The 27,842-nt window shown below is 41.0% G+C and overlaps 2 protein-coding genes and 1 long non-coding RNA gene across 13 annotated transcripts in view; 2 read left to right on the plus strand and 1 right to left on the minus strand.

Moving 5' to 3' along the window:
• LOC101734304 (transmembrane protein KIAA1109-like) overlaps positions 1 to 27,842 on the minus strand; it is a 126,344-nt gene that overhangs the window by 48,399 nt on the left and 50,103 nt on the right. The window lies entirely within an intron of this gene.
• LOC116410961 overlaps positions 1 to 27,842 on the plus strand; it is a 54,013-nt gene that overhangs the window by 24,197 nt on the left and 1,974 nt on the right. The window lies entirely within an intron of this gene.
• Positions 18,516 to 27,248, plus strand: LOC116410952 (protein kinase C theta type-like). 2 transcript variants are annotated; one of them, XM_031902659.1, is made up of 8 exons: positions 18,516 to 18,867; positions 19,626 to 19,735; positions 20,745 to 21,230; positions 21,805 to 21,867; positions 23,338 to 23,476; positions 23,771 to 23,962; positions 25,001 to 25,129; positions 25,780 to 27,248. In XM_031902659.1, exons 3-8 carry the CDS (start codon positions 20,989 to 20,991, stop codon positions 25,894 to 25,896), a joined length of 882 nt encoding a protein of 293 aa, XP_031758519.1. In that variant the 5' UTR covers positions 18,516 to 18,867; positions 19,626 to 19,735; positions 20,745 to 20,988; the 3' UTR covers positions 25,897 to 27,248. The 2 variants fall into 2 exon arrangements, with proteins under 2 accessions (XP_031758519.1, XP_031758521.1); XM_031902661.1 differs by lacking the exon at positions 18,516 to 18,867 and having other exon boundaries at positions 19,580 to 19,735.

Genomic DNA, 27,842 nt, shown 5'->3' on the forward strand with positions numbered 1-27,842 from the left:
CCACGAACGGGCCGAATGCGTCCGATTGCGTTTTTTTCCGCAATGATCGGTATTTTGCGATTTTTTCGGAAAATTGACGCGACTTTTTCGTTATCAATACGATTTTTGCGAAAAAACGCGAGTTTTTCGTAGCCATTCCGAAAGTTGCGATTTTTTCGTAGCGTTAAAACTTGCGTGAAACGTTGCGCCTTTTAAGTTTTAACGCTACGAAAAAAAGCGCAACTTTTCGCGCAAGTTTTAACGCTACGAAAAAATCGCAACTTTCGGAATGGTTACGAAAAACTCGCGTTTTTTCGCGCAAATCGTATTGGTAACGAAAAAGTCGCGATAATTTCCGAAAAGTCGTAAAGGCTCCGGAAAAAGTCGCAAAATGTTCGTTTTCAAATTGGAATTTTTCCAATTCGGATTCGGATTCGTGGGTTAGTAAATGTGCCCCTATGTGTGGCGGAAAACTAACACTGCACATCACTCTGAACACACCATCCCCACTCACATATGGTGGCGGCAGCATCATGCTCTGGGGGTGCTTCTCTTCAGCAGGGACAGGGAAGCTGGTCAGAGTTGATGGGAAGATGGATGGAGCCAAATACAGGGCAATCTTGGAAGAAAACCTCTTGGAGTCTGCAAAAGACTTGAGACTGGGGCGGAGGTTCACCTTCCAGCAGGACAACGACCCTAAACATAAAGCCAGGGCAACAATGAAATGGTTTAAAACAAAAACATATCCATGTGTTAGAATGGCCCAGTCAAAGTCCAGATCTAAATCCAATCGAGAATCTGTGGCAAGATCTGAAAACTGCTGTTCACAAACGCTGTCCATCTAATCTGACTGAGCTGGAGCTGTTTTGCAAAGAAGAATGGGAAAGGATTTCAGTCTCTAGATGTGCAAAGCTGGTAGAGACATACCCTAAAAGACTAATTGCAGCAAAAGGTGCTTCTACAAAGTATTGACTCAGGGGGCTGAATAATTACGCACACCCCACTTTGCAGTTATTTATTTGTAAAAAATGTTTGGAATAATGTATGATTTTCGTTCCACTTCTCACATGTACACCACTTTGTATTGGTCTTTCACGTGGAATTCCAATAAAATTGATTCATGTTTGTGGCTGTAATGTGACAAAATGTGGAAAAGTTCAAGGGGGCGGAATACTTTTGCAAGCCACTGTATATATATATATATATATATTGAACAAGAGAAGCCAGCACTCACGTAAAAAATTGTATAATGCGCCTGGGTGCAGTTACCACGAAAATATACAGAATGTAGCCAAGGTTCAGGAACCGCTCGCTCAGGTTTTATGTAGTTTTAAATCAATTTATTAAAGTGAACAGAGGACTAACGTTTCGGCTGGCACACCAGCCTTTGTCAAAGTCACAAAATGAAGTATACAGAAACACTATATAGTGTGTTTGGCGGGAAAACCAAACGGACAGTGATACAAGAAAAAAAACCTTTTCACGTGATGACATCACAAGCCCACTCCCCACACGAAATATCAAGTGTGTAAAACATGAAACATTGTTAAACGAACAAAACATACAGGCAAACAGAATTAAAGAATGAAATCTAAAAAAATAAAAATAAAAACGGAAGATACTAGATCCAGAGGGGATCTTAATTGTACAAGCATCTTTAGGTAAGTATCGAACCATTAACCCTTTCTACTATGCCCAATTCATAGCACATTATAGAGAAATACGCTATGGAGGCTGGTAGAAAAACAGTTACAGCCGATAAGTAATGCGTGTTCAACTGTAACATAAAAAAGAAACAAAAAAGATGTAAAGTGAAACAGCAGAAGGTAACAAAGTTTTCCACACATCGGAAACTATTTCTACGGCTGTGTTAATCAGAGACTAAGTTGACCAAGACGGGAGTAGATAACTATTATACGGGTATTAATAACCAAAATTACCTTGGTAAAGGCACACAGAACAAATTACATTATTTTCATTGATACAGCGTGTTTAAACGGATAGAACGCATTATTAGTGACATGAAGGAGAGCAAATGACTTTGTTTCCATTGCTACAACATGTTCGTGAGTGAAAAGTATCTTATTAATGACATAATCGAGGTTATAGTCACTTGGCAGACAACATGGCATACAATCATACTCAGGACGATGGCTCCTATCGGGTGCCGGATATTGCCTTCACTTGAGTCACCCAAGTCGCGGATGCTGCTATTGAAGTTACAGTGATGGGAGCTGGGTCATGGGACACAAACAGACAGTAAGTCAAAGAACAAAGTAAGTAAGTATAAGAAGGAACCAATATCGGGTATAATAAAAGAGATACGAAGGAAGCGAGTCCAAGGGAATAAAATAAAGATACGGAAAGAACAAGGTCCGGGGAAGTGCTGAAAGCCGTGTAGGCAAATAACATTACAACATGTAAATTTCAATATTACCCGGTCGTGAAATCACGTTGTTAGGAGCACGTAGTAAATAGAACAAAAAAATCACGATATAGCCAGACAGCCAGGGTACTGGTTAATAGAACGGCACCTCCATATAGTGTGCTGCAAGCAGTAGATTGAGAAAGCCCAATGGAGAGCACCATTTTCGCTCTATCGAATGTATATAGAGCAGCCACCAATGTACGGGCAGACCCACGACGGGAGCCCGGTACTCTATAGACCTTCCTGGTCAGTCAGTACGCTCAGCATGTGCGGGAATCGTAAAGGATGCGCCGTGCGGCAGAGTAAAAAGTGTATCGAGAGGTTAGGGGTAGCCCAATGGGTGGACTAGGTAGCGGGAGTGGTTTTCTCACCCCTTAATGCCATCTGCATTCGTGGGGGAATTTACCAACATCCCGTTCCGCAGTTATCCACCATTCGTGTGGCGTAGTCTTAAAGGTGCTAGGGCTCCAAGGTAATAGTAGTGCAGCAAAGGAGGAAACCAGTCGTAAGCGGACATTTAGGTACACCAAAGTATGAAAAAGAAATAAACGGAAAAAGTACGTATATGTCAATCATCTAACGAACAGTGATTCAAGCCGGGTAATAAAACTAAAAGTGTGTGCCCATCTATGGAAACAGGAAGAGTGCAAGGAGTGCTAGGGAGGAAAAGAAACCCAGTGTAAGGGTAATCAGATTCACGTCTGTCAAGGAAATGGTTGTCAAATTGGTGTAGGTATCCTAGGATATAGGAAAAGTTCATTGCCCCCTATTTTCAGAATTCCCCCCAGGATTGCCTACAAACGTGGACAAAGCCTAAGGGATCTACTCGTTAAGACCGATCTCATCCATTGCTACAAGACTGACAAACCAACGATGTGGATAAATACAGCCAAACCGGGTTGCTACAGATGCCCGTCATGCACTACTTGTGGATATCTGATAACGGGCTCAACATTCAATCACCCACACACGGGAAGATCGATATCTATTAATTACAGATTAACTTGTACTTCAAAATTTGTGATCTATTTTATTAAATGCCCCTGTGGACAATTCTATGTGGGTAAAACTATCACCACATATCGTGATAGAATGGCAAACCATAGATCAGCTATACGAGCTGCTCTTGACACTGGCAAAGCTGACACTCCAATAGCAGCTCACTTTCTCCAATACAAACATTCACTTGCCAGTTTACGTTCTAACAATCATGATCATTGATCATTGATTGATTGAAAAACTGTTGCTACAACTTGAATTGCGCTGGATACACAGACTAAATACTTTGAATCCGTTTGGACTTAATGAACTTGTGTCTTATTCTTCTTTTTATTTGCCTTAAATGATTTGTGTCTAAATGTTGATCAATACTTTTCCTATATCCTAGGATACCTACACCAATTTGACAACCATTTCCTTGACAGACGTGAATCTGATTACCCTTACACTGGGTTTCTTTTCCTCCCTAGCACTCCTTGCACTCTTCCTGTTTCCATAGATGGGCACACACTTTTAGTTTTATTACCCGGCTTGAATCACTGTTCGTTAGATGATTGACATATACGTACTTTTTCCGTTTATTTCTTTTTCATACTTTGGTGTACCTAAATGTCCGCTTACGACTGGTTTCCTCCTTTGCTGCACTACTATTACCTTGGAGCCCTAGCACCTTTAAGACTACGCCACACGAATGGTGGATAACTGCGGAACGGGATGTTGGTAAATTCCCCCACGAATGCAGATGGCATTAAGGGGTGAGAAAACCACTCCCGCTACCTATTCCACCCATTGGGCTACCCCTAACCTCTCGATACACTTTTTACTCTGCCGCACGGCGCATTCTTTACGATTCCCGCACATGCTGAGCGTACTGACTGACCAGGAAGGTCTATAGAGTACCGGGCTCCCGTCGTGGGTCTGCCTGTACATTGGTGGCTGCTCTATATACATTCGATAGAGCGAAAATGGTGCTCTCCATTGGGCTTTCTCGATCTACTGCTTGCAGCACACTATATGGAGGTGCCGTTCTATTAACCAGTACCCTGGCTATCTGGCTATATCGTGATTTTTTTGTTCCATTTACTACGTGCTCCTAACAACGTGATTTCATGACCGGGTAATATTGAAATTTACATGTTGTAATGTTATTTGCCTACACGACTTTCAGCACTTCCCCGGGCCTTGTTCTTTCCGTATCTTTATTTTATTCCCTTGGACTCGCTTCCTTCGTATCTCTTTTATTATACCCGATATTGGTTCCTTCTTATACTTACTTACTTTATTCTTTGACTTACTGTCTGTTTGTGTCCCATGACCCAGCTCCCATCACTGTAACTTCAATAGCAGCATCCGCGAATTGGGTGACTCAAGTGAAGGCAATATCCGGCACCCGATAGGAGCCATCGTCCTGAGTATGATTGTATGCCATGTTGTCTGCCAAGTGACTATAACCTCGATTATGTCATTAATAAGATACTTTTCACTCACGAACATGTTGTAGCAATGGAAACAAAGTCATTTGCTCTCCTTCATGTCACTAATAATGCGTTCTATCCGTTTAAACACGCTGTATCAATGAAAATAATGTCATTTGTTCTGTGTGCCATTACCAAGGTAATTTTGGTTATTAATACCCGTATAATAGTTATCTATTCCCGTCTTGGTCAACTTAGTCTCTGATTAACACAGCCGTAGAAATAGTTTCCGATGTGTGGAAAACTTTGTTACGTTCTGCTGTTTCACTTTACATCTTTTTTTTTTTTTATGTTACAGTTGAACACGCATTACCTATCGACTGTAACTGTTTTTCTACCAGCCTCCATAGCGTATTTCTCTATAATGTGCTATGAATTGGGCATAGTAGAAAGGGTTAATGGTTCGATACTTACCTAAAGATGCTTGTACAATTAAGATCCCCTCTGGATCTAGTATCTTCCGTTTTTATTTTTATTTTTTAGATTTCATTCTTTAATTCTGTTTGCCTGTATGTTTTGTTCGTTTAAAGGAGAAGGAAAGGCTAAGTCACTTGGGGGTGCCAAAATGTTAGGCACCCCCAAGTGACTTTAATCGCTTACCTTGTACCCCGGCTGGTGCCCCTGTTACGAGAAAACAGCACCAGCCCGGGGTACCTGTAGAGAGCGCTTCCTCCTTCCTATTTGCTCGCTAGCCAATTGTCCCGGACAAACGCATGCGCAGTAGAGTGAAAAGCCGACTTCTCTGTTAAAGTTCCACTATTCACTCTACTGCGCATGCACGCGCGATACAGGAAGGAGGAAGCTCTGCAGCTACCCCGGGCTGGTGCTGTTCTCTCTGTACAGGGGCACCAGCCCGGGGTACAAGGTAAGCGATTAAAGTCACTTGGGGGTGCCTAACATTTTGGCACCCCTAAGTGACTTTGCCTTTCCTTCTCCTTTAACAAAGTTTCATGTTTTACACACTGTGGGGAGTGGGCTTGTGATTTCATCACGTGAAAAGTTTTTTTTTTTCTTGTATCACTGTCCGTTTGGCTTTCCCGCCAAACACACTATATAGTGTTTCTGTATACTTCATTTTGTGACTTTGACAAAGGCTGGTGTGCCAGCCGAAACGTTAGTCCTCTGTTCACTTTAATAAATTGATTTAAAACTACATAAAACCTGAGCGAGCGGTTCCTGAACCTTGGCTACATTCTGTATATATATATATTATATATATATATATATATCTATACTGACTAGCTGTAGATCTGAAGAGCCCAATGGCCTTGGATATTATGCTTGATCAAGAAATCATCCAAGCCCCTCTTTAACCCTTTCACTGCCAGCCGTTTTGGACCGAAGTGGAACTTCTGCTGCCAGACAGTTTTTGAACATTTTCACTTTAGGGGCCTTTCCTCGGTGGGACTTTTAGCTTACCCAGGAAAACAATATATTGTTTTTTTCAGGACAAACTAAGCTTTCCACATTCCTACACAATTTTGGTGTAATTCCAATTCTGTAACAAGATATAGGCCTCTAAATGTCTAAAAAATTTTTTAAAAATCATATTTTTCATAATATAAACACACATACCAGAAACAAAAATTATTTTATGCACAAAAATACAACTGATTTGGAAAGTCCCATGTCTCCTGAACGTGCCAATACCAAATATACAGTATATAGTTTTATGGATATTTCTCACTTGTATAGGTCAAAAACTCCCAGCAGTACACTACTAAATTTCCAAAGCACTGCTCCAGAAAGCTGCATACTTTAGATTTCAAGGCCAAAAATTCCACTAACAGAAGGTTTTGGGGAATACAGAATAGGAACAACTGTCTGTCTACTCCAAACTATCAAGTCACAATGCTTTCCTAAAATTATAGGTTTTTATCAAAATTTGTGGTTTTTAAAAAATCGCTTCAAAGCTTCCAGTCTATAGTATCTTATCTCCTACAGGTCATACAGTAACCAAATAAAACACCCTAAATATGAACGCCAGGGGTCCACTGAACAGTTTGATGCCCAATATGTATAGGTTTACCTAAGTATGTGGCATGTAGGGGCCCCAATGTGAACATACCCCCATATGATCTATCATTTCTGTCATTTCAGCTTCTGCAAAATCAACACATTTAAATCATTATATTATGGGATAAAGCTAGTAAAAAGTATGCTCACCCCAGAAAGTCATATATTTTTGGAAAGTACACATTCCCCCGAATCTAAAATGGGTACCCGTGTACTTTCTACTCCAAAGTACCAAGCCACAAAGCATTTCTAAAGTTAGTAATTTTAATGACATTTCCAAAAATCCGCTCAAAGCATCCTCTTTGCAGCATCTTATCTCCCACATAGCATTAGGTACCAAGATAAAACACCCTGAGCTTGAATGCCAGGGGTCCACTGAATAGTTTGATGCCCAATATGTATAGGTTTATCCAAATATGTGGCATGTAGGGGCCCCAATGGGAACATACCCCCATATGATCTGTCATTTCCGAAAATAAACACATTTACTGTACATCCTTTATGAGGGATAATGCTACAAAAATGTACGCTCACCCCAGAAATCCATATATTTTTGGAAAGTACCCTTTCCCCCAAATCTAAAATGGGTAACCACGTCTTTCTACTCCAGAGTACCAAGCCGCAAAGCTTTCCTAAGTTTGCCGATTTTTATGATATTTCAGAAAATCGCATTTTTGCCGCATTTATCTCACACAATTTCTTGCGTACAATGGCAAATCACCCCAAATAGGAACACCTAAGGTCTACTGAACAGTTTGATGCCCAATATGCAGATATACCAAAGTCTGCGGTATGTACTGACCCCAAAATGAAAATAGCGCATATGGATTTCTCGCCTGCAAACCCAGCTTTTGCACACAGAGCCCCCTGTCAGCGTATTATGTGCTGTAACACCCCCAAACTATACAGAAAAACCCCAGAAAACCATATATATTTGGAAAGTACACATCCTGACAAATCCAACATGGGTAAAGAGTCCTTTCCACACCAAAGTACTTATCTGCAAAGCTTTCCTAAAGTTAGTGGTTTTTATGACATTTCAGAAAATCACCTAAAAATGTTGCAGTTTGCCACAAAATGAAAATAGCGCATATGGCTTTCTCGCCTGCCAACTCAGCTTTTGCACACAGAGTCCCCTGTCAGCGTATTATGTGCCGTAACCCCCCCTAACTATACAGAGACCCCCAGAAAACCATACATTTTTGTAAAGTACACATTCTGATGAATTCAAAATAGGTAAAGTTATTTTTGTACACCAAAGTTACACCTGGCAAAGCTACGCTAAAAACAGATCAGGAACACTTATACAGGGATAAAAATGCAATAAAACCATAAAAATTGTGCAAATCTGCGAAACAACAAAATAAGTCACATGACAGTGTAATTAGTGGTCAGAATATCTGATCCAATAGTCACGCTGTCAAAATAAACTAAAAATAAAACTAAAAAACAAAGCAGTAAAATGGGGAAAAAAAAAAAAATAATACAAAAAAAAAGTTTGTGTATACATGTGTGTACATATGTAAAAGTAGTGTGACAGTGTGTAAGTGTGTATATGAGTGTATATAAGTGCACAGGGTTGGAATGACAGCACACGCAGGATGTTTTTCAAGAAGAATCACAGAGGTTTAGATAAATAAATGTGAGGCTTTATTCAGTCCGACGTTTCAGTTCCTATCTGGAACTTTCATCAGGGACAGTAACATCACAGTGCAGTACAAACGTTTTTAAGCTGTCATTCCAACCCTGTGTATTTACGCTTTCAGCACTGGAACGCAGGTATTATCTTGCTCTTATGGTGTGCAGCTTTCCAGCAACTCGTTTCTAGTGTATATAAGTGTATATTAGTGTGCAAAATGAAAAACTGCTAAATTGTGTGCTGTATGTAGGTATAAATGTGTGTAAGTGAGTGTAAGTGTGTAAATACAAAAAATAAAAACATACTTACCTGTCCAGAAACAGGGATCGCATGGCTGGTCGTTCTGTGCAGTCCTGGTGAGTGGGCGGCATGACAGCCCCCCTGGCTCGTTTCCCAGGGGGCTATCATCACTAAAAATTCTCTGCAGAAGCGGCATGTGAGAATCTTTATCTGCCAAACGACCTACGGCACACTTCGTTGCCAGATAAAGCCTTTTCCTGCAACAACGTACGCCGTACGTCCTTGGCAGGTAAAGGTTAAGGCATCAATGGCAGAAAGCTCTGTTATACAGATAGCTAGAATCTCAGCCATAAAGCAGAACAGGACGTCTGCTTGCAATGGGTATCAGATAGGATGGTGCCACTGTGACAGAATGCTCTTATAAAGATACTGTAGCTAGAATCTCAGTTGTAGAGAAGGCAGGATTAAAGGAACAGAAGAGGAAGAGAGGGAATAGAGCTTTGCAGAGAACGGGCAATTTATAGATAAGTGTGGGAAGTTGGGTGATATATACAAACTGATTGGTAGAATTTGGTGGTCCCAAGTAGGCCCCGCAGTTGATAAGACCTACCCTGGAGAGCCATATAGTAAAAACAACCCTAGTTTATAACACTTTCTACTAATATTAGAATAAGGAGTTTCCTCCTGCGGGCAACTTTGTGCGACTTTGGAAAACTAAATGATGCAAAGGGCTTTCCAGTGGTGACTTCTATTGTTGCCAGTGGAAAGCCTTTTCGGAGCGGTTACTCGCCCGAGATCTATTGTGGGCAAATAACTCACTCTGTGGGTTCTTACCCTTAAGGTTTGGCCTTTTTCAATAGAATGGCCAGTATATACCAGTTTGGTGTATACAAACTGAAAGCACATTCATATTACAACCTGTCTTCAGAAATCATGAATTCCTCATGCTTTTCTATGTGAATATTTCAACATTTCTTTTCATCTGAACACAGCACCCTTCCCCCTGCCCGAAGGCATTCCCTACTCACTTGCACATAAATCCTCACTCGCTTTTCTACGTGAGAGCTGGCTGGAAGTTGGGATTTATATGCAACAATAAGGGAAGCAGTCCCTACGGTGCAGGCCCCCTCGTGTGACAGTGGGGTCTGCTTCCTCTATAGTTACGCCCTGGCTCAATCTCAGTAGTAATGCTTAGAATGATGTAGACAGTGATGTTCCAAGTCTATCCATAATTGGTCTATTTACATTTGTTTTAAAAAAAATCTGATACAAAATGTAAAATACAGGTAGTGTGCTTAGCTAAGTCCAATACCCAGATTCATATTAAAGGAGAAGGAAAGATGAAAACTATGTTGTATCAGAAAGGTATATGTAAATACATCCATAAACACTTACAGAACTGCTACTCTGAGCACTGTGTAAAAAGAAACACCACATTTGTTTCCCATTATTCTGTATACATGACCTTCTGTGTCAGACTTCCTTCTCTCAGAAAAATTCTTCAGGGCACGGCACAAGTGCGTAATCTTAGTTTAAAGCTGTTCCAGGAGCAGTTTGCAGGCAGGGAAGTGAAGTCAGACCAAACTAAAATGGCAGTTGCTATCTTAAACAAACAGAGGGGGCTTCTAGAGCTATTTACTTAGGTATGGTAATGCTTTCTGCAGAATAAATATAGTGTTCTAGGTGGCACTATTGTGGCTAATCTATTGTAACTAAAATGCCAAAACGCCTTTCCTTCTCCTTTAAGAACAGATATTATTATTTGTATTCTTTATCTTTCCATTTAGGCGTTCTCATTTTCATATTGGAGGCTGTTATTCATGTCACTGCCTGTTTAATTCTTGCAGAGTTCCTGGAGCAGAACAGCCACTAACAATGATGAAGCCACAGGCTGCTCTTCAGCCCATCTCTAAGGTCCTGTCAGCAATCGGCACATGCACTACGCAAACAGACTTCAGTCAAGACGTTCACAGCATCCTCTTTAACTCTTATTCCCTTCAATACTTAGAGAAATCGCATAGCTACAAAGGCTCTAGACATTACTGAATGCAGATGCTTAGCGATCTTGAAGGTTCTTATACACAGGCCTTTTGAGATGCAGTTTTAAAGGAGCAGTTCAGTGTTAAAATGAAAATGGGCAAAATAACGAGATTGCGCAAAATAGATAAAGGTTGCCTTTTAGTTAGGCAAAAATGTAATCTGTAAAGGCTGGAGTGAGCAAATGTCTAACATAATGGCCAGAACTCTACTGGTGGCAAGTGCCAGCTCAAAATCAGGCCAACTTGTATGTGCAGGAAGGATATCATTTTAAAAGTGCTCTGACATTAGAGAGCAGGAAAGTGTCACAAAGTCTGTCCTTACATTCTTAGCTTTTAAACTTATATTGATTTTTTTGATTGAAACTCTTTTAATGTGCTTATTATACCAAAAGATCTCTGTTCTTCGTTTGATAGCGGCATAGGCATGTTCCTCCCATGCTGGGACTTGGCTGCAAGTATCTGTTTCCAATATCCATTTGTGTGGGTTATGCACCTCACACTAATTATGGTTTTACATTGTAGGATGACGTTTTATTTGATAAGATAATACTAATCCACCCTAAGGGCTCTGAGAGCACACGGGGAGATTAGTCGCCCGCAACAAAACTCCCTGTTCGCGGGCGACTAATCTCCCTGAGTTGCCATCCCACCGGCGAAAGTGTCTTTCGCCGGCGGGATGGCACACGCGGCAGCGCGATTTCGGCAAATCGCCGAAAAAGCCTCGCGAGGCAACTTCGGTGATTTGCCGAGATCACGCCGCTGCGTGTGCCATCCCACAGGCTACTTACACTTTCGCCGGTGGGATGGCAGGTGATGGCAACTCGGGGAGATTATTCGCCCGCGAACAGGGAGTTTTGTCATGGGGCGACTAATCTCCCCGTGTGCCAGAGCCCTAAACCTTATGGCAACAAATACCTGGTATAATGTAAATAAGTAATGTAATTACATTTCACACAGTTTGCACCAGGTCTTTCTACCCAAGGTAACAAATCTGCATGTAGCATATACTATCTCTATCTACCTACTTAAAGGCAAACCACTGCTTGGTTGCTATGGATTGCTAGGCGCAAAGTTGAGTTTTTACTTTAGTATTTAGGTTCCTTTCAAAAGTGTTGGCAGAGGCATTTCCACCAGTAATTGTGCTGGAATGTACCAGTGCTATAGAACCATAGAGTTTATTTATTGCTTACATTATTTCAACTTTTATAACATAATTGAAACATTCTGCTACTATGCTTAATACTTGATTGATATTTTTCTTTTTTCCCCAACCGTTGCATTTGTAAGCAAGGAGAGGCATCGCAAAGCAAAACCTTTATGGCTGAATAAAAGTGTTATTGTTGAGGTTGGTAAGAAAAAACGTGCTTTTAGGGCATTCAAGTTAGCTGGGACAGAAGAAACTTTCATCAGGTACAAGGAAGCAAATAAAGCATGCAAAAAAGCTATCAAGCAAGCTAAAATAGAAATGGAAAGGGATATTGCTGCTAGGAGTAAAAAGAATCCTAAATTATTTTTTAATTATGTGAATAGTAAAAAAATGAAGCAAGAAGGGGTGGGAACTTTATTATCACGGGGGGGTAAGTTGGTTGATGAGAACGGGGAAAAAGCTGAAATTTTGAACTCTTATTTTTCATCTGTCTATACATCTGAGGAGCCAGATAATGAAGGCTTCCCTTGTAATATGCCCAGTTCTAGTAATTTAGCTACTGGCGCATGGGTCACTCGGAAGGAAATTCAAAAGAGACTTGAACATGTAAAGGTAAACAAAGGTCCAGGGCCGGATGGGATTCATCCCAGGGTATTATATGAGCTGAGCGCTGTGATTGCCAAACCTCTTCACATAATTTTTCAGGATTCATTGAGGTCTGGCATGGTGCCAAGAGACTGGCGGATTGCTAATGTGGTGCCGTTATTTAAAAAGGGATCCCGTTCTCAGCCTGAAAACTATAGGCCTGTTAGTCTGACATCAGTAGTAGGAAAACTTTTGGAAGGGGTAATAAGGGATAGGGTACTTGAATACATTGCAGTTCACAATACTATTAGTTTGTGCCAGCATGGTTTTATGCGTAACAGATCTTGCCAGACTAATTTAGTTGCCTTTTATGAGGAGGTGAGTAGGAACCTTGATGCTGGAATGGCAGTTGATGTCATCTACTTGGACTTTGCTAAAGCGTTTGATACAGTACCTCACAGAAGGTTAATGATCAAATTAAGGAATATTGGCCTAGAACATAATATTTGTAATTGGATAGAGAACTGGCTGAAGGATAGAGTACAAAGAGTGGTTGTAAATGGAACATTTTCTAATTGGACCAGTGTGGTTAGTGGAGTACCGCAGGGGTCAGTCCTTGGGCCTTTGCTTTTTAACTTGTTTATTAATGACCTGGAGGTGGGCATAGACAGTACTGTTTCTATTTTTGCTGATGACACTAAATTGTGCAAAACTATAAGTTCCATGCAGGATGCTGCTGCTTTGCAGAGCGATTTGACAAAATTAGAAAACTGGGCAGCAGACTGGAAAATGAGGTTCAATGTTGATAAGTGCAAAGTTATGCACTTTGGTAGAAATAATATAAACGCAAACTATCTACTGAATGGTAGTGTGTTGGGGGTTTCCTTAATGGAGAAGGATCTAGGGGTTTTTGTTGATAACAAGTTGTCTAATTCCAGGCAGTGTCATTCTGTGGCTACTAAAGCAAATAAAGTGCTGTCTTGTATAAAAAAGGGCATTGACTCAAGGGATGAGAACATAATTTTGCCCCTTTATAGGTCCCTGGTAAGGCCTCACCTTGAGTATGCAGTGCAGTTTTGGGCTCCAGTCCTTAAGAAGGATATTAATGAGCTGGAGAAAGTGCAAAGACGTGCAACTAAACTGGTTAAGGGGATGGAAGATTTAAGCTATGAGGTGAGACTGTCGAGGTTGGGGTTGTTTTCTCTGGAAAAGAGGCGCTTGCGAGGGGACATAATTACTCTGTACAAGTACATTAGAGGGGATTATAGGCAGTTGGGGGATGTTCTTTTTTCCCATAAAAACAATCAACGCACCAGAGGTCACCCCTTTAGATTAGAGGAAAGGAGCTTCCATTTGAAGCAGCGTAGGTGGTTTTTCACGGTGAGGGCAGTGAGGTTATGGAATGCCCTTCCTAGTGATGTGGTAATGGCAGATTCTGTTAATGCCTTTAAGAGGGGCCTGGATGAGTTCTTGATCAATCAGAATATCCAAGGCTATTGTGATACTAATATCTACAGTTAGTACTAGTGGTTGTATTTATAGTTTATGTATTTGAGTGTATAGATTGGTAGGTGTGGGTTGGGTGTGCTGGGTTTACTTGGATGGGTTGAACTTCATGGACACTGGTCTTTTTCAACCCTATGTAACTATGTAACTATGTAACTATTTGTATTTTTGTGTATATCACTTATGGGAAACGTCATGTAGCCACGCCACAGCCTGTGTTTTCCCGCCACACTGAGTATTTAAGTTTGGTTTCGTTGCCTGTTTGTTAGCTTTGAGAAAGGCTGCAGGACTGGCCGAAACGGCAAGTTTTTTGTTATACACCTAATAAATCACAAGATTAACTATAAAGGGCTCAAACTCCGGGAAGTGGGGGAAAAAATGTCGTTATATGCAGACGATGTGCTCTTGTACCTACAGGATGCAGGACCCTCTCTGCAAATAGCGATGGAACTGATACAAACCTATGGCAAACACTCAGGGCTCAAGGTGAACTGGAGGAAATCCGTTATCTTCCCAATTGACCAACCAACAGCCCCTATCAGACCTCCACACCCTGATCTACAACTAGCGGACTCTTTCAAATATTTGGGCATCAATATACATAAGGACTTATCTCAATATATAGCATTAAACCTAGAACCCATAATCCAACACTATGCCAGAACAGCAGAGGTGTGGCAGCGACTCCCACTTACACTCTGGGGAAGGGTAACTTTGTTCAAAATGATTTTCCTTCCCAAGTTCTTATATGTACTTCGTAACACCCCCATACACCTACCCAAAAAACTCTTTCTAAGAATAGATAAGATTACCACCTCCTTTATTTGGAACAACAAAACTCCACGTATAGCCAAGGAGACTCTATGCGCCCCTCAAGAAAGAGGAGGGCTGGGACTACCCAACCTCCAAACATATTATATTGCCTCCCAAGCGGCCTACATCCACTGGTGGCTGGCCCCAGATGCTGAAAACCCAAATATGGCACTACAAGCCACAATACTGGGCTCAGTTGAAGCCATGGAAAACGCCCCATACCGAACACAAGGAGACATACAGCATACTACCCCTATCATAAAGCTCACGCACAGACTGTGGCTCATGGCACTGCGCAAACTAGGTATAGACCCACCACTGCTTTCACCCAGGCTCCCCCTCTGGAACAATAGCAACCTAATCCACCTTATGCAACTACCCCAATTCCAAATCTGGCCTATAGCAGGTATAAAAAGGCTCAAGGATATACTTGAGGAGAACTTGTTCCCCACATACACTGACCTTAGAAGCAGGCCCTTGCTGACTGATGCTAAACTGTACCAATATTTACAGCTGAGGGAGGCATTCGTAGACCAATTCCGGGAAACATCCCTAGTCTATGAGAATTACCCCATAGAAAACTTGTTGACCCAGGAATGCCCCCCCAAGCTGGTGTCTAGGCTCTACTCCCTATTGAACTCAGCTTCGCAGGCCCCCTTCCACAGAACCTATCTCAAATGGAGGTCAATGCTGGGCGACTTAACAGAGGAACAATGGGAGGAGGTAACAGAGAATCTATACCACTTTTTGATATCCTCAAGGGATAGGCTAATTCAATACAAATTTTTGATGCAGATCTACTTTACTCCGGTCAGGCTAAAGGAAATTGGCCGCAGAGAAACTGACAAGACCATCACCACACATGTCAAGCCACCTGGCCTATCCTCCCCTCCTCTCACCATACGCCTGCTTACTCGGCATCCTGGAGGACCAAGTAGGAAGCATTGCCTCTAGACAATTTGCCCGATCCCTGCTCTACTATGCTCGGAAATGTATTATTCTGCGCTGGATGGGACCCAAACCCCCCCGAAAAAAGCAATGGATCAAGCTCATTAACGGAGCCCTACCCTCCATTAAATTGACATACCTTGCCAGAGGATGCCCAGCAAAGTTTGAGAAAGTATGGCAACCATGGCTGGATGTGGAAGGGGACCCCCTGCCTACAACAGCAGACACCCCGAACTTACCAGATTAACCCCTTAAGTCTCACTAACCCCAATGCGAGCAAAATGTGCAAACTCCCTACCAACCCTTCTTCTCCTCTCTTTTTCCCCCCTTTTCTCTCCCCCTTTCTTATATCTGTTTTATTTGTTTGTAAAAAAGGAAAATAAAAACATTTAAAAAAAAAAAAAAAAAATCACAAGATTTTGTTATAAGTCCTGTGTGAAGCGGCCCATTTTTGTTTGATCATCTGCGCTCGTGAGGACTGCACCCAGGCATCTATTGTTTATACACCTGCTTGAACTTATAAACTTTTATATATATATATATATATATATATATATATATATATATATTTATACATATATATATAGTTGCACGTCTAGCAATGGAACATGTTATAATAACTAAAAAAGAAAAGAAATTCTAAACATAAAGGATGTATGCATTTACTCTGAGATATTGAATAAAGTTTCCCAATACCAGCTGTGTTGTTAGCGTCTTTATTTGAGGGGGTCAGGGCTAGGGTTGCCATCATTCCTGGCTCCTTACTTTGGGCGGGGCAATGATATCACCCGGGGCAGGCTGGTGACATTATGGAGTGGGGCTATGGCATCTCAGGGAGTCCTGCCTGATTTTCCTAATTTGGAAAACTGGGCAGACAGTTTTGACCTGGACAGCCCTTCAGAAAACCAGGGGCCGCCCTAGTCAGGGCTGAGGGTACCCTTATCAGGGGGAGGGCCCTTTCTGGTAGCGAGGCACATTGGGGTTGGACATGGGTTTAGGTAGCACTGTCGCACACCTGGCAATTGTGGTAGCGGCTATGCTACCAAAAATAGTTAACTTTTTTAATTTTCAGACCTAGAAAGTGAGTATATACTGTATGTTTATATATTGGAGTGCCAATTTCAGAGTTGTATTGGGAGTTTGTTTGATATGAGACATATATTCCTCGTATATAGGCCTTAAGGGCATCCCCCACTACTAGTTTGGTGTGGTTCACCCAGTACTGGCTGGGTTCATTTAAAGTAAACTGGGGTATAAATACAGGAATGTTCTCGTTAAGGAACATTATAAGTATGAACATTGATTTTTATTCTGAGAAATCCGTGTACTTGAAGCCTCTGTCCCACCCTGAAAATAAAATGTCAAAAAATAAAAGTTTTGAAAAGTTAAACAGACTAACATATCTGCTTTTGGGCTTGTAAGCACACAATGTTACATTATTGTGTTGTACATGAACATACAGATGGAAAATAGAACATTGTGTTGTGAGCAGGCCCAGTATAAACCTCTGTTCTATGACAGCTTGAGATATGTGAAGACATATGTTGCAAAAATGATGCAGCATTTACATATCTGTAAGGGTATTGTTATAACACTTCCACATGCTGGGAGTGCAGTTTAGTCCGGTACCTAGGGTGGCACTGGATCTAAATACATCCCTGGATAAAAAAGGTAGACTTTAGTGAGCGTGGGTCCTTCCTTATCCTGTTGATTAGATATCTGATATCAGTGGGGGCAGATCACTAATGGGCCTGGGATTTCACGGATTGGTAGGGTCTGACTTGCCACCCACTTGTGACATGCCTATGGGGCAAATTACTGGCCCAGACCTGCAGGTCCCATGGGTTTCAGGCCGACTCATGCAGTACAAGTAGATGTATTGAATCTGAGCCTTAGACTTATTATTAACATTTATTTATAAAGCGCCAACATATTCCGCAGCGCTGTACAATAAGTGCAGACTCTTATGCATGTATTCTACTCCTATATTTATTCCTATATAAAAATATATATATATATATATCAAAACCATGAACACTACACAGTCATCCTTTTGTGTTTTATTTTTTACTGTCCAAATCTACCTTCCCAGTGTCTTTACAAAGGGTCCCCATCCACTATGTGCATGTCCCATAATTCCCTTGCTCATATACAGCTTGTGGCATATGCAGCTATACTGCGTGCTCCCCTGCTGTTTGCCTCAAAGACAACTCTGATGCCACAAAAACACACATTTATTAATCAGGAACCAAGCTTGGATAGAAGGAGCCATGGGGCAGCTCTATAATGTTTCTCCTAGTTTGCTCTGTTTTGCTGCTAATGCAGTTAATGCAGAGAAGGATTATAACAGGATTGGGCGTAGGACATTATTTTTGAAATTGTCCTGAAGCAAATATTGAATTTAAAAAGCAGGTGCTGCTTAAAAAAAAAAGTGCCCTTTAAAATGTGACTTTTATATGAACAAATACACAAGATTTTTGTATTGTTACACATATATTTGTCTTGTTATTGGGTATATTATATGACAGTTTAATGACAAATGACCTGATTCAGCAATCTGAATCTCTATGTTGCAGAATACAGTGCATTAGGAAAAGAACTATTTTGCATTTCTTGCATAGGAAAGCTTTAGATCCTTAAATTCAAAACCATATCACATAATTTATATCTACTACTGATTTTGGTCTGGGCTGCTGTGATGTCATGGCAGCCTTGTGACTGGCAAAGTGACAGTTGGACCCTACCAATACTGGTCATTTCAGAGCGGTTGAGCTTCTTATGAGAGACTCAGTGCTTTTCTTTGCTCGTGCGATTTGAGAGAGATTTCGGTGCGATTTGGATTTTCGGAGAGTTCGAGAGCGCTTTTTTGGGATCCCCCAACAAAAGCATTTTTTTCTGCAGGTATTCCAGGTGGAGGAAAGTGCTTTTAAGCATATTCTCCACCCCAAACATGGAGTCTGTCTCCAAGAAGAGAAGAAGACAACAAGAAACAACTACAGAAGAAGAGATGAAGAGGAAGAAGATGAAACTTCTGGACAGCCAGGAAAGAACAGGTACTCAGCCAGAAAGCAAATGTTTATTATTATTTAGATTTAACTATTTAGGTTTCATAACACAAGACCAGTACTGAGTGCATTAACTTACCAGTTTGACCTTATTTACTAGTTTTTTAGTTTGTATAGTACTGAATATACATAATTAAATAAATTGCTGATCGACTTTGACCTATATAACCAAATAGTACTGACTATTTGCTAAAAGGTGTGACCAGGGCTAAAAGTGGGTAAGGATGCCACTCTACTTCTTTATTTCTACACCAGCACTAAACTTATTTCAGTAGCTGAGCTTTGCTCCTGCATCAGCTGTCATAGGATGGAGCAGAGGGGCTATGCTGTATCAGAATGCTAGAGGGCCATGATCTGCAATATGTTAGATGTTTCAAGGGCCATGACATGTCACACAATGCTGGGGGCCATTCTGAATCATGAAAGGCTAGGGGGCATGTAGTCATTTATTTCTGGGGCCACTCTGTCTTTTATTTTTGGCATAAAATGCTGGGGTTATGCTGTGCCATAAATTTCTGTGACCTCACTGTAACATAAATTTCAGACAGGTAAAAAAAAAAAATTATTATAAAATTGGTTTAGCAAACAAGCCAAAAGAGCATCTTCAAACAATAAACTGTTTAAATAAGAGTGTAGAAAAACTGACCAAGTAATCCAACCATAGAACGAGACTTTACATTTCAGTTGCTTGTGGTACTGGTGGTTATTTGCTGAATGTGCTGTTAATAAGATTCCTTTTCTCCCAGAAGAAAGAAGAAGCCAGGAGAGACAGCCCATTCAAGCTGAGCGTCTACCGGAACACATTATTACCAACTATGAGTTCCACTCGATTCTTGGCCGAGGCACATTTGGCAAGGTGAGTGATGTGCTCAATAGAAAGGGACCTGTATATTATTTACAATAAAACAGAAGACGTTGGAAGTATGAGATGGAATTGGGGCTTGTGGATGTTAACTTGTAGTTTAATAACTGAAAAATTTTATGTTGTCAATATTACATGTACAGACACAAAAACTCTACTAATCGAAATGGGGGGCAGGGCTAGGTATGGAACTATGGGTAGGTGACAAAGGACATTGCATAAAGGGCAAGTTTTAAAAAAAAAAAAAAAGTAAGGTAAGCACAGTTTCAAACAATAAGGGGTAATAAGTGAAATGAAGCATTACTGGTGATGTTGCTCAAGGTTAAAAAAGCAAAGCATCTGACTGGCTGCAATGAGCAACATCACCAGTAATGTTTTACTCCACTTTTTACACAGTTTAATAAATATACTCCTAAGTCTATTTTGGTATGAACAGCAGCAAAATATATGAGCAGCTCATCGGGTTAGCTTTTTTCTCCTTATGCTTCTGTATTAATTGGTCTCTATCAACCTCTAATTGTTCCAAACATGGCAAATATTATGGTGGGTTAATGTGGGGTTATATAGCTATCCCTACCTTGGGTAAAAAAGATCCTTGGCCCAGTACAAATAGGAGATAATGGAAATTCTTCTACAGTGGGGTTCACTGGGATCATTTGCTATAGAGATGAAAAGTGGCACCAGGGTGCAATGAGAGGCAATCTATAAGTACTGTACAGCACTACCAAGTATGTTGGTGCTTTCTAAATGCATGTTATTAGTTGTCTTGTGTGGCTTTGCACCTTGTGCATAAGGCCCATTAAAAGCCCACAGCAGCTTCAAGGTGCAACTAAAGCAAATTTAATAACCATCCACTCCAGTGCTGCCTCTTGTGGTGCCATGATGTCCATTCTTCATTATTCTGTGCCCACTATTTATCAACTTGCATGCATGTTAAAGTGCACAGAACCTTTAATCAATTAGCCCTTTGGAAGATGCACATTATTCTTTTTTGACTTTTCAGGTGTTTTTGGCTTCCATCCCCACGAAGAAAGAACACGTGGCTGTAAAAGTCATCAGGAAGACACCTAAGGACGAGGAGAAGAAAACGATAGAGAAGGAGGCCAGAATCCTGAAGGTTGCTTGCGGCAGTCCATTCTTGTGCCGTGGCCTTGCAGCCTTTCAGACCAAAGTAAGTTACTTCCAATGCTGCCATACCGTTTGGTTTACTAGTTGCCTATCCCCAAAGCTCAGCTAAATGCCATGATATGAGCAACAAAAGCCATGTAAGAGTATTACACAACATACTTGTTCTTTCTGTATCTAGTTTTGCTGAGGGACATGCCTGTATTACATGCAATAGTTTGGGGTTTCTTGTTCCTGTGTTTCACTCTCTTCCCTTTTGTCTCTGCACTCAGCAATATGCCTTTCTGGTCATGGAGTATGCGGGCGGAGGCAGCCTCAGCAATCTGCTGGGCATCAAGCACCATCTGAAAAAAAGACATGTCATGTAAGTAGCTCTGTACTTGTGACATCATTGAAAAGAATTGACATTACTGGTATAAACCAATGTGAAAGTGAAAGGCATCAGATAAATGGATTAAGGTATACAGAATGTAAGCCTTATAGGGTTGCACCAAATATGTATTTTTGTCTGTGGTAAATTGGCTTTGGCTGTGGAAAATTAAAGGGCAATATAAGTGGCACATGCAGGAGAATATATTATGTTTCAATGGACTTACTGATTGTGGTTGTGAAATATTTATATGACTCTGGGCCTCATTTACAAAGGGCAGGATAGGGTGCAAAGTAACAGGCGCAAACTGACATGTTTTTTGACATTTGCATTCTGCCCTGCATTTTGTACCACAGACACGGGTATTTGAGCTCTATAATGGAACTCTGATCTGTGACCCCCCCTAAATAATTTACTGGCCGCATCCATGTATTGCTGAGCGCCAGGCTGGGAGAGGCACATGGGCACCCACAATTTTCATTTTGTAGTGTAAAATTAACATTTTGGAAAAAGGAAACTATTGAGAATTCAGCGCAGCTATTAATATCTGTTTGTTCTTTTTTTCCAGCTTTTACTCTGCAGAACTAATTTGTGGTGTTCAGTATCTCCATTCTCTAGGTATCATCCATCGGTAAGTAGAAAGTTTTTTTGTTCTGCATATTTAATATATTATTCAGTTAATACTTAAGGTAATAATGCAGAAATGTGTGTAGCATTCTGACAATTTCTGGCTAAAATCCACCCCATTCAGTGAGAGTGCAGTGAGAGATAGATAACATTTATGGTAGCAACTAGACACACATGGTGATAGTACTTTACTGCCAGCAGAGAAAATTCATGGTGTACCACTATCTTTAAATCAGCTGTACCGTATATAAATCAGATTGTGTACGGATACAGCTCAGTAGCAAGATGCTCTCTTAGTGTTCTGTTTATAAAGGAACCTACATTTTTAAAAAAAGTAAAGTGTTTTTCTGTCCGCTTTTCCTTTTTCCTTACACATTTGCTAAGTTTATTTTAATTATTTAATTGTAGGTCCACTGCAGCTAAATAATACTTAGCACTTAAAACTTAGGACAAAGCTTTAAGTCATGCTATTAACATAGTATAATAATTTCTGTAGTTTCAGAAACCAGTATAAGCCATGGGCTGGATGAGAGTATGACAGAAGGTGTAAGGGCAACATGCATAACTCAAATACAGAATATTGCAATAAAAATCAGTACCACAGAGGCTTGGATGAGAATTCATTAACTCAACCTGCTAGTTAAAGGGTACCTATCAGGGCCAAATTGTTTTCCCCACCAGAGGTGAGGCTAATAGACACCAAGGTCTAGAGGAATGGTTGGCTGGGAAGAAAAAGGCACAATGAGAGAGTATACGGAGTGAGGTGGGGGTACTGAGCAATTAGGTTAGGAAATGGGAATCAGTTGATATTAAGCAAGGAAAGCGGTGCTTAAAGGGAAACGAAAGGTAAAGTCACTTGGGGGTGCCAAAATGTTAGGCACCCCCAAGTGACTTTAACCGCTTACCTCGTACCCCGGGCTGGTGCCCCTGTTGGGAGAAAACAGCACCAGCCCGGGGCACCTGGAGCGCAGCGCTTCCGTGTTCTGGCTTCCTCTTCCTGAATGCCAGCGGTGGGCGCATGCGCAGTAGAGTGAAAAGCCGACTTTAATGTTTAAGTTCGGCTTTTCTCTCTACTGCGCATGCGCGCGCAGCGAAACAACAGGAAGGAAGCGCCTGCAGCTACCCCGGGCTGGTGCTGTTCCCTCCTCACAGGGGCACCAGCCCGGGGTAAAAGGTAGGTGGTCAAAGTCACTTGGGGGTGCCTAACATTTTGGCACCCCCAAGTGACTTTGACTTTCTTTTCCCTTTAAGTGGTACAGATATGGACTGGAAGAACACTAAAAGGTCAAGAAAGAATGACTGCATGAGGTGATTTGAAGTGAGAATAAGGTAGTTAAGAAGTTATAAACTAGGATGATGAGCAGTTAGAGAGTGAGTAGAGGGAGCTAAAGAGCTATTAGAACACTATAATATAAGGGCTACAGTTTTTCATTTACTTATAGCCACAAAATTACTTACTATCCTTCTCTTGCAGAGATCTTAAGCCAGACAACATCCTGCTTACCAGCGATGGACACATGAAAATCGCTGATTTTGGCATCGCAGCAGAAGGCGTTTTTGGCCACAAGACCATCCGTGGGAAAACTGGAACATGCTGGTACATGGCCCCAGAGGTAGGAAACTGCTCAATATATTTAAAGCCAAACATGGGATTGGTGAAAGAGTAAATGGCCAAATGGAAAATACAAATACGCTTTAGCTTCAACATTTAAAGCCAGAATCCTGGTGCAATAAATATATAGGTTATCCAACATCAAGAGAGAACAAAAAGTGAGCATTAGCTTTCTAGTGACAGTACTGAAGTGCTAGAAAATTACCAATAACTTGTTCTCCTTTGTCTTTACTGAATGAGTGAAGATGCTGTAAACTTGATTTTGGCATTTGGTAATATATTTTCTTTATATCAGCTGCTAGGTAACAAGAAGTACAACGCGGCAGTAGACTGGTGGTCATTAGGGATAATAGTGAGCGAAATGGCCACAGGAAAATCCCCTTTTCATGACGACTACCACCAACAGGATGTGAGAAGTTCCATCCTCACTGAGAAGCCGGTGTTTCCTGAGGGGATGAGCACAACATTGCAAGATCTCCTGCAGAAGGTGGGTTTGAGCAGTTAATCTGTTGGCTACACAAACTGCAAGGCGTTTCTGGGTGCTGGGCTCTCAGGGGTCACTCACCATTGGGGTACTGCAATTATCAACTTGGGCAGAACTCCAGTAGACATAACTTGCTGATGCTATATACAGTGAATAAATGATGATAATAGAAGGTTAAAAAAAACTTGGTTATCAAAAGAATTGGCACAGACAATTGGGTTTTCATTGGCCGTTGACCAATCCCTATCTGTGGTGTGTGCCCATCTTTGGAGCATATTTTCTAGTACAGACTTTTTAATTGTGCAGTTAATTTGTCACCCCTGTAACAGATGCCACCAAATAAATAGAGATGTAAATAAGATGGGCAGCTACATCTTGTGTGTCTGAGACAACGGTGTGGATGGATAAACCTAATCCTTAGTACCTGCTCCACTGTATACAGTATTAGTGCTCTTTTCTCTTTAGCAAAGTAGTATATTTATCATCATGCTGTGTAAAAAGTGGAGCGAATCATTACCGGTGATCAGCAATTAGATTTCAACAGTTAGAAAACCAAAGCATCCGATTGGCTGCTATGAGCAACATCACCGATAATGTTTTACTCCACTTTTTACACAGCGTGATAAATAACTCCTTAGAGTAGAGATACTATACGTGTGGATTACTTGGGTTTTTACTGGCATCTGGTGTAAATTTAATGTCAATAGCCCCATTAGAAATATAGTTAGTGAGAAAAATGTTGACATGTTCAATACTTATTGTCTCTACTGTAAATCAGCCAAAAAAGAGAGACATTTTTATTGTATTGAGCTATTTAGGAGCTTTTGGATAATTTGCTTTTGATAATAGATCTGAGACTCAAAGATCAACACATTTTAAAAACTAAACCACGCATGAGAATTTCAGCTAGTAGTTTGGGAACTGCTAAATTGACTGGGCAACTGTTCACTGCCAGTAGGTTTAGTGAAATCCTCCCTATTTCTACAACTGCTGTTGAGTAGAGTTAAATGCTATGTAAACAACTATTCTTTTGTTTCTTAGCTCCTGAAGAAAAGACCACACAAACGTCTTGGGATGAATGGAAATATAAGGGAACACCAACTGTATAGGAAAATTAATTGGGAGGACGTGGAAAGGCAAAGGATTTCACCACCAATTAGATTTGAAGATGTAAGTTAATGGTTGTGGACTGTACTATTCCTTTCTGTTTGGACTTTATAAGTTGTTCCTCAGCACTGTTATATATTATATATTTGTATCAGACAAGTAGGTTCAGAAACTGTTACACAAATGTATGCAGCGGTAGGGCACGTTATTAAAGTACATTTATACATCAGGATGCAGCCTTAGAAAGTAGGTGTAAGAAGCAGGGTCGACATTAGGTTTGTCTAAAGACATTCATAAAAAGTTTCTTTTACTTTATTTTCCCTCCCCCTTTTCCCCAGCTTCTCCAAAACTATTACTATTATTGTTTGGAGTTCAGGCTTGCATAAATACCATCCCGTTCTCACTCTGTGGAGACCACTACCCTTTGTATCTTCCTCAGCCCTCCTTTCTTACAACGTTGCCTACTACTAGCTAACAAGCTGGGATATCACTGCTTTAGTGTCACGTTTTTCGGGCTACTAAAAACTAGTTTGCCATTGCCCCAAGGGCACACATATATTAGTTTTTTGGAATGTTGTACATTGCCAAACAATGGATACCACAAATAGAGCAGAATAGACTTGTGATTAATTGGTAATATTTACATGAAGTAGTTTCTGCCTGCAATTTGTTCCGTATAGCAACTGAACTGATAATTTATTTTTGTTTTTTAGGATCACAATGAATTTATAAGTGCCGACCTACCATTCCTGAATGGCAACACCGCTTTGGATTCAGATGACTGCATTCTCGAATGCTTTACATATCTGAATCCCAGCTGGCAGGAGTGAGCAATTTTGTGCTGCTGCCATTGACACCCTACGTCAACTTGTTTAGGTGGCCATTCCTTTAACATTTCTACCCGGTACCTGTAAGTCATGCATCAAATGGACTAGCTGCTTATATATCTGCCCATGCCACCTTTTTTTATTGTCCAGCTGTCCATCACAAATCTAACACCACCTACTGCCTAGTCTCCCAAATGAATATTGACATCTGTTCCAACTGCCTGGGCCACTGTCATCTGGCCCTTACTAACACCTATTCCACTTGTGTCTACAATCTCCTCCTACCTGTTCCATCTAGCAATATCACTGCCTGTTTCATCAGACTCTACCTGCTCCACTTGGCTCTACAATCACTGGCCTTACCACCACAGATAGCACCACCTAAGTATTTTAACAAAGTACTACTTTTGCTGTTGCAATTTAAAAATTTGTAAATTTGTCCCTACTTCTGGCGAGGGGCCATGTCCTTGGTAAGCTTACGGGATCGGGGCAATTTTAAGTGGTTTGCATAAGAATCCATCTAAATGGGGTGGATCAGGTTCTCCACACTTTTTCCCCAAACCTAACTGCATATGGGGAGGTAGGGAAAGGGAGTCAAGTACCTAAAACTCTTCACACTTATGCAAACCTTTATTGTAAAATTACCCCTTATACCGTTGAGCACAGGGCAGGGAATGGGTGGGCCAAGGACATGGCCTCTCAAGTAGAATTGGGTTTGTAAAAAGTTTTCAAATATTATCACAAACAGTACAACTATAAGTAACCCATTGTAGAGGAATCAAAAGGTCCTCAAGCATTGGTTTATTTATATTTATAGATTAATAATTGATCAAAGTTCTTAGGTGCGGGTGGGTAGATGCCTGGGCAAATGGAGCAAGCAGAGATGTGGGAAGTGGCAGGTAGCAGGCCAGATGTTGAAAGCCACCATAATGCAGCTGGAGCTGCTGTTGTTATTGTATTCCTGTGCCACACCATTTGTTGTGCTACCACCACCAATTCATCTGGCCATACCACCTCCTGCTTTATCTGGAACGGGGTCTGTTTTTACCTGAATCATACCACCCACTCCATCAATCCGCACTAACACCTGCTTTAGGTTCCTGCTTCATGTGGGTGTATTAACACTTGCTCTATTGTGCCTTATTACAAATGCTGTTAATATTTACAACTACCTATTTTTACAGCTCTACCAACATCTATTACAGCTGCTTTAACACTGGCTACCTAATACTTTTGGCCAAACCAATGCCTATTTTATCTCTGTAAACCACTGCCTTAGCCATAGACAATACATCTAAACAGACACTGAAATAACATCTATTAAACAGTGAGTAAGGAGATCTGCCTCTTGGCTACAAAATGTCACTATAATACTGCCTGCTACTTTAGACTATACCATGACATGTTCCAACAAACATGACCACTGCCTGCACGGCCTTACTAACACCTACAATTCCCTCCTACCTGTTCCATCTAGCAATATCACTGCCTGTTTCATCAGACTTTATTTGGTCCGTCTCTGCTATCACTGGCCTTACCACCACCAAAAGTATTTATAAAAAAAAGTAGTTCAATTATGCCGATATTAAAAAGATTTGCGCAGTTGCCCCAACTGACCGGGGGACCATGTCCTTGGTAAGCCTAAGGGATCAGGGGCAATTTTAAGTGGCTTGCATAAGAATTCTAAGACACCATCTAAATGGGGTGGATCAAATGCTTAACCCCCTTTACCCTAACCTGACACATATGGGGAGATAGAGAGAGAGTCAAGGTCCCGAATCTTATACTTCAGAAACAGGGCAACATCTATGCAAGCCTTTATTGTCAAATTACCCCTTATACCATTGGGCATAGGGTAGGGAATGGGTGGGCCAAGGACATGGCCACTCGATCAGATTTGGGTTTGTGAAACCATGTGCAAAGCTTTAAAACCTTAGCATAAGCAATGC

The sequence above is a fragment of the Xenopus tropicalis genome, chromosome 1 (genome assembly GCF_000004195.4).
Source record: "Xenopus tropicalis strain Nigerian chromosome 1, UCB_Xtro_10.0, whole genome shotgun sequence".
Classification (NCBI taxonomy): domain Eukaryota; kingdom Metazoa; phylum Chordata; class Amphibia; order Anura; family Pipidae; genus Xenopus; species Xenopus tropicalis.

Coding starts and splice junctions, on each gene's coding strand:
- LOC116410952 (XM_031902659.1), top strand. CDS start 20,989: ATGAGCAACAAAAGCCATGTAAGAGTATTACACAACATACTTGTTCTT. Junction 23,963..25,000: donor TGCAAGATCTCCTGCAGAAG/GTGGGTTTGAGC, acceptor TTTGTTTCTTAG/CTCCTGAAGAAAAGACCACA. Junction 25,130..25,779: donor CACCAATTAGATTTGAAGAT/GTAAGTTAATGG, acceptor TTTGTTTTTTAG/GATCACAATGAATTTATAAG.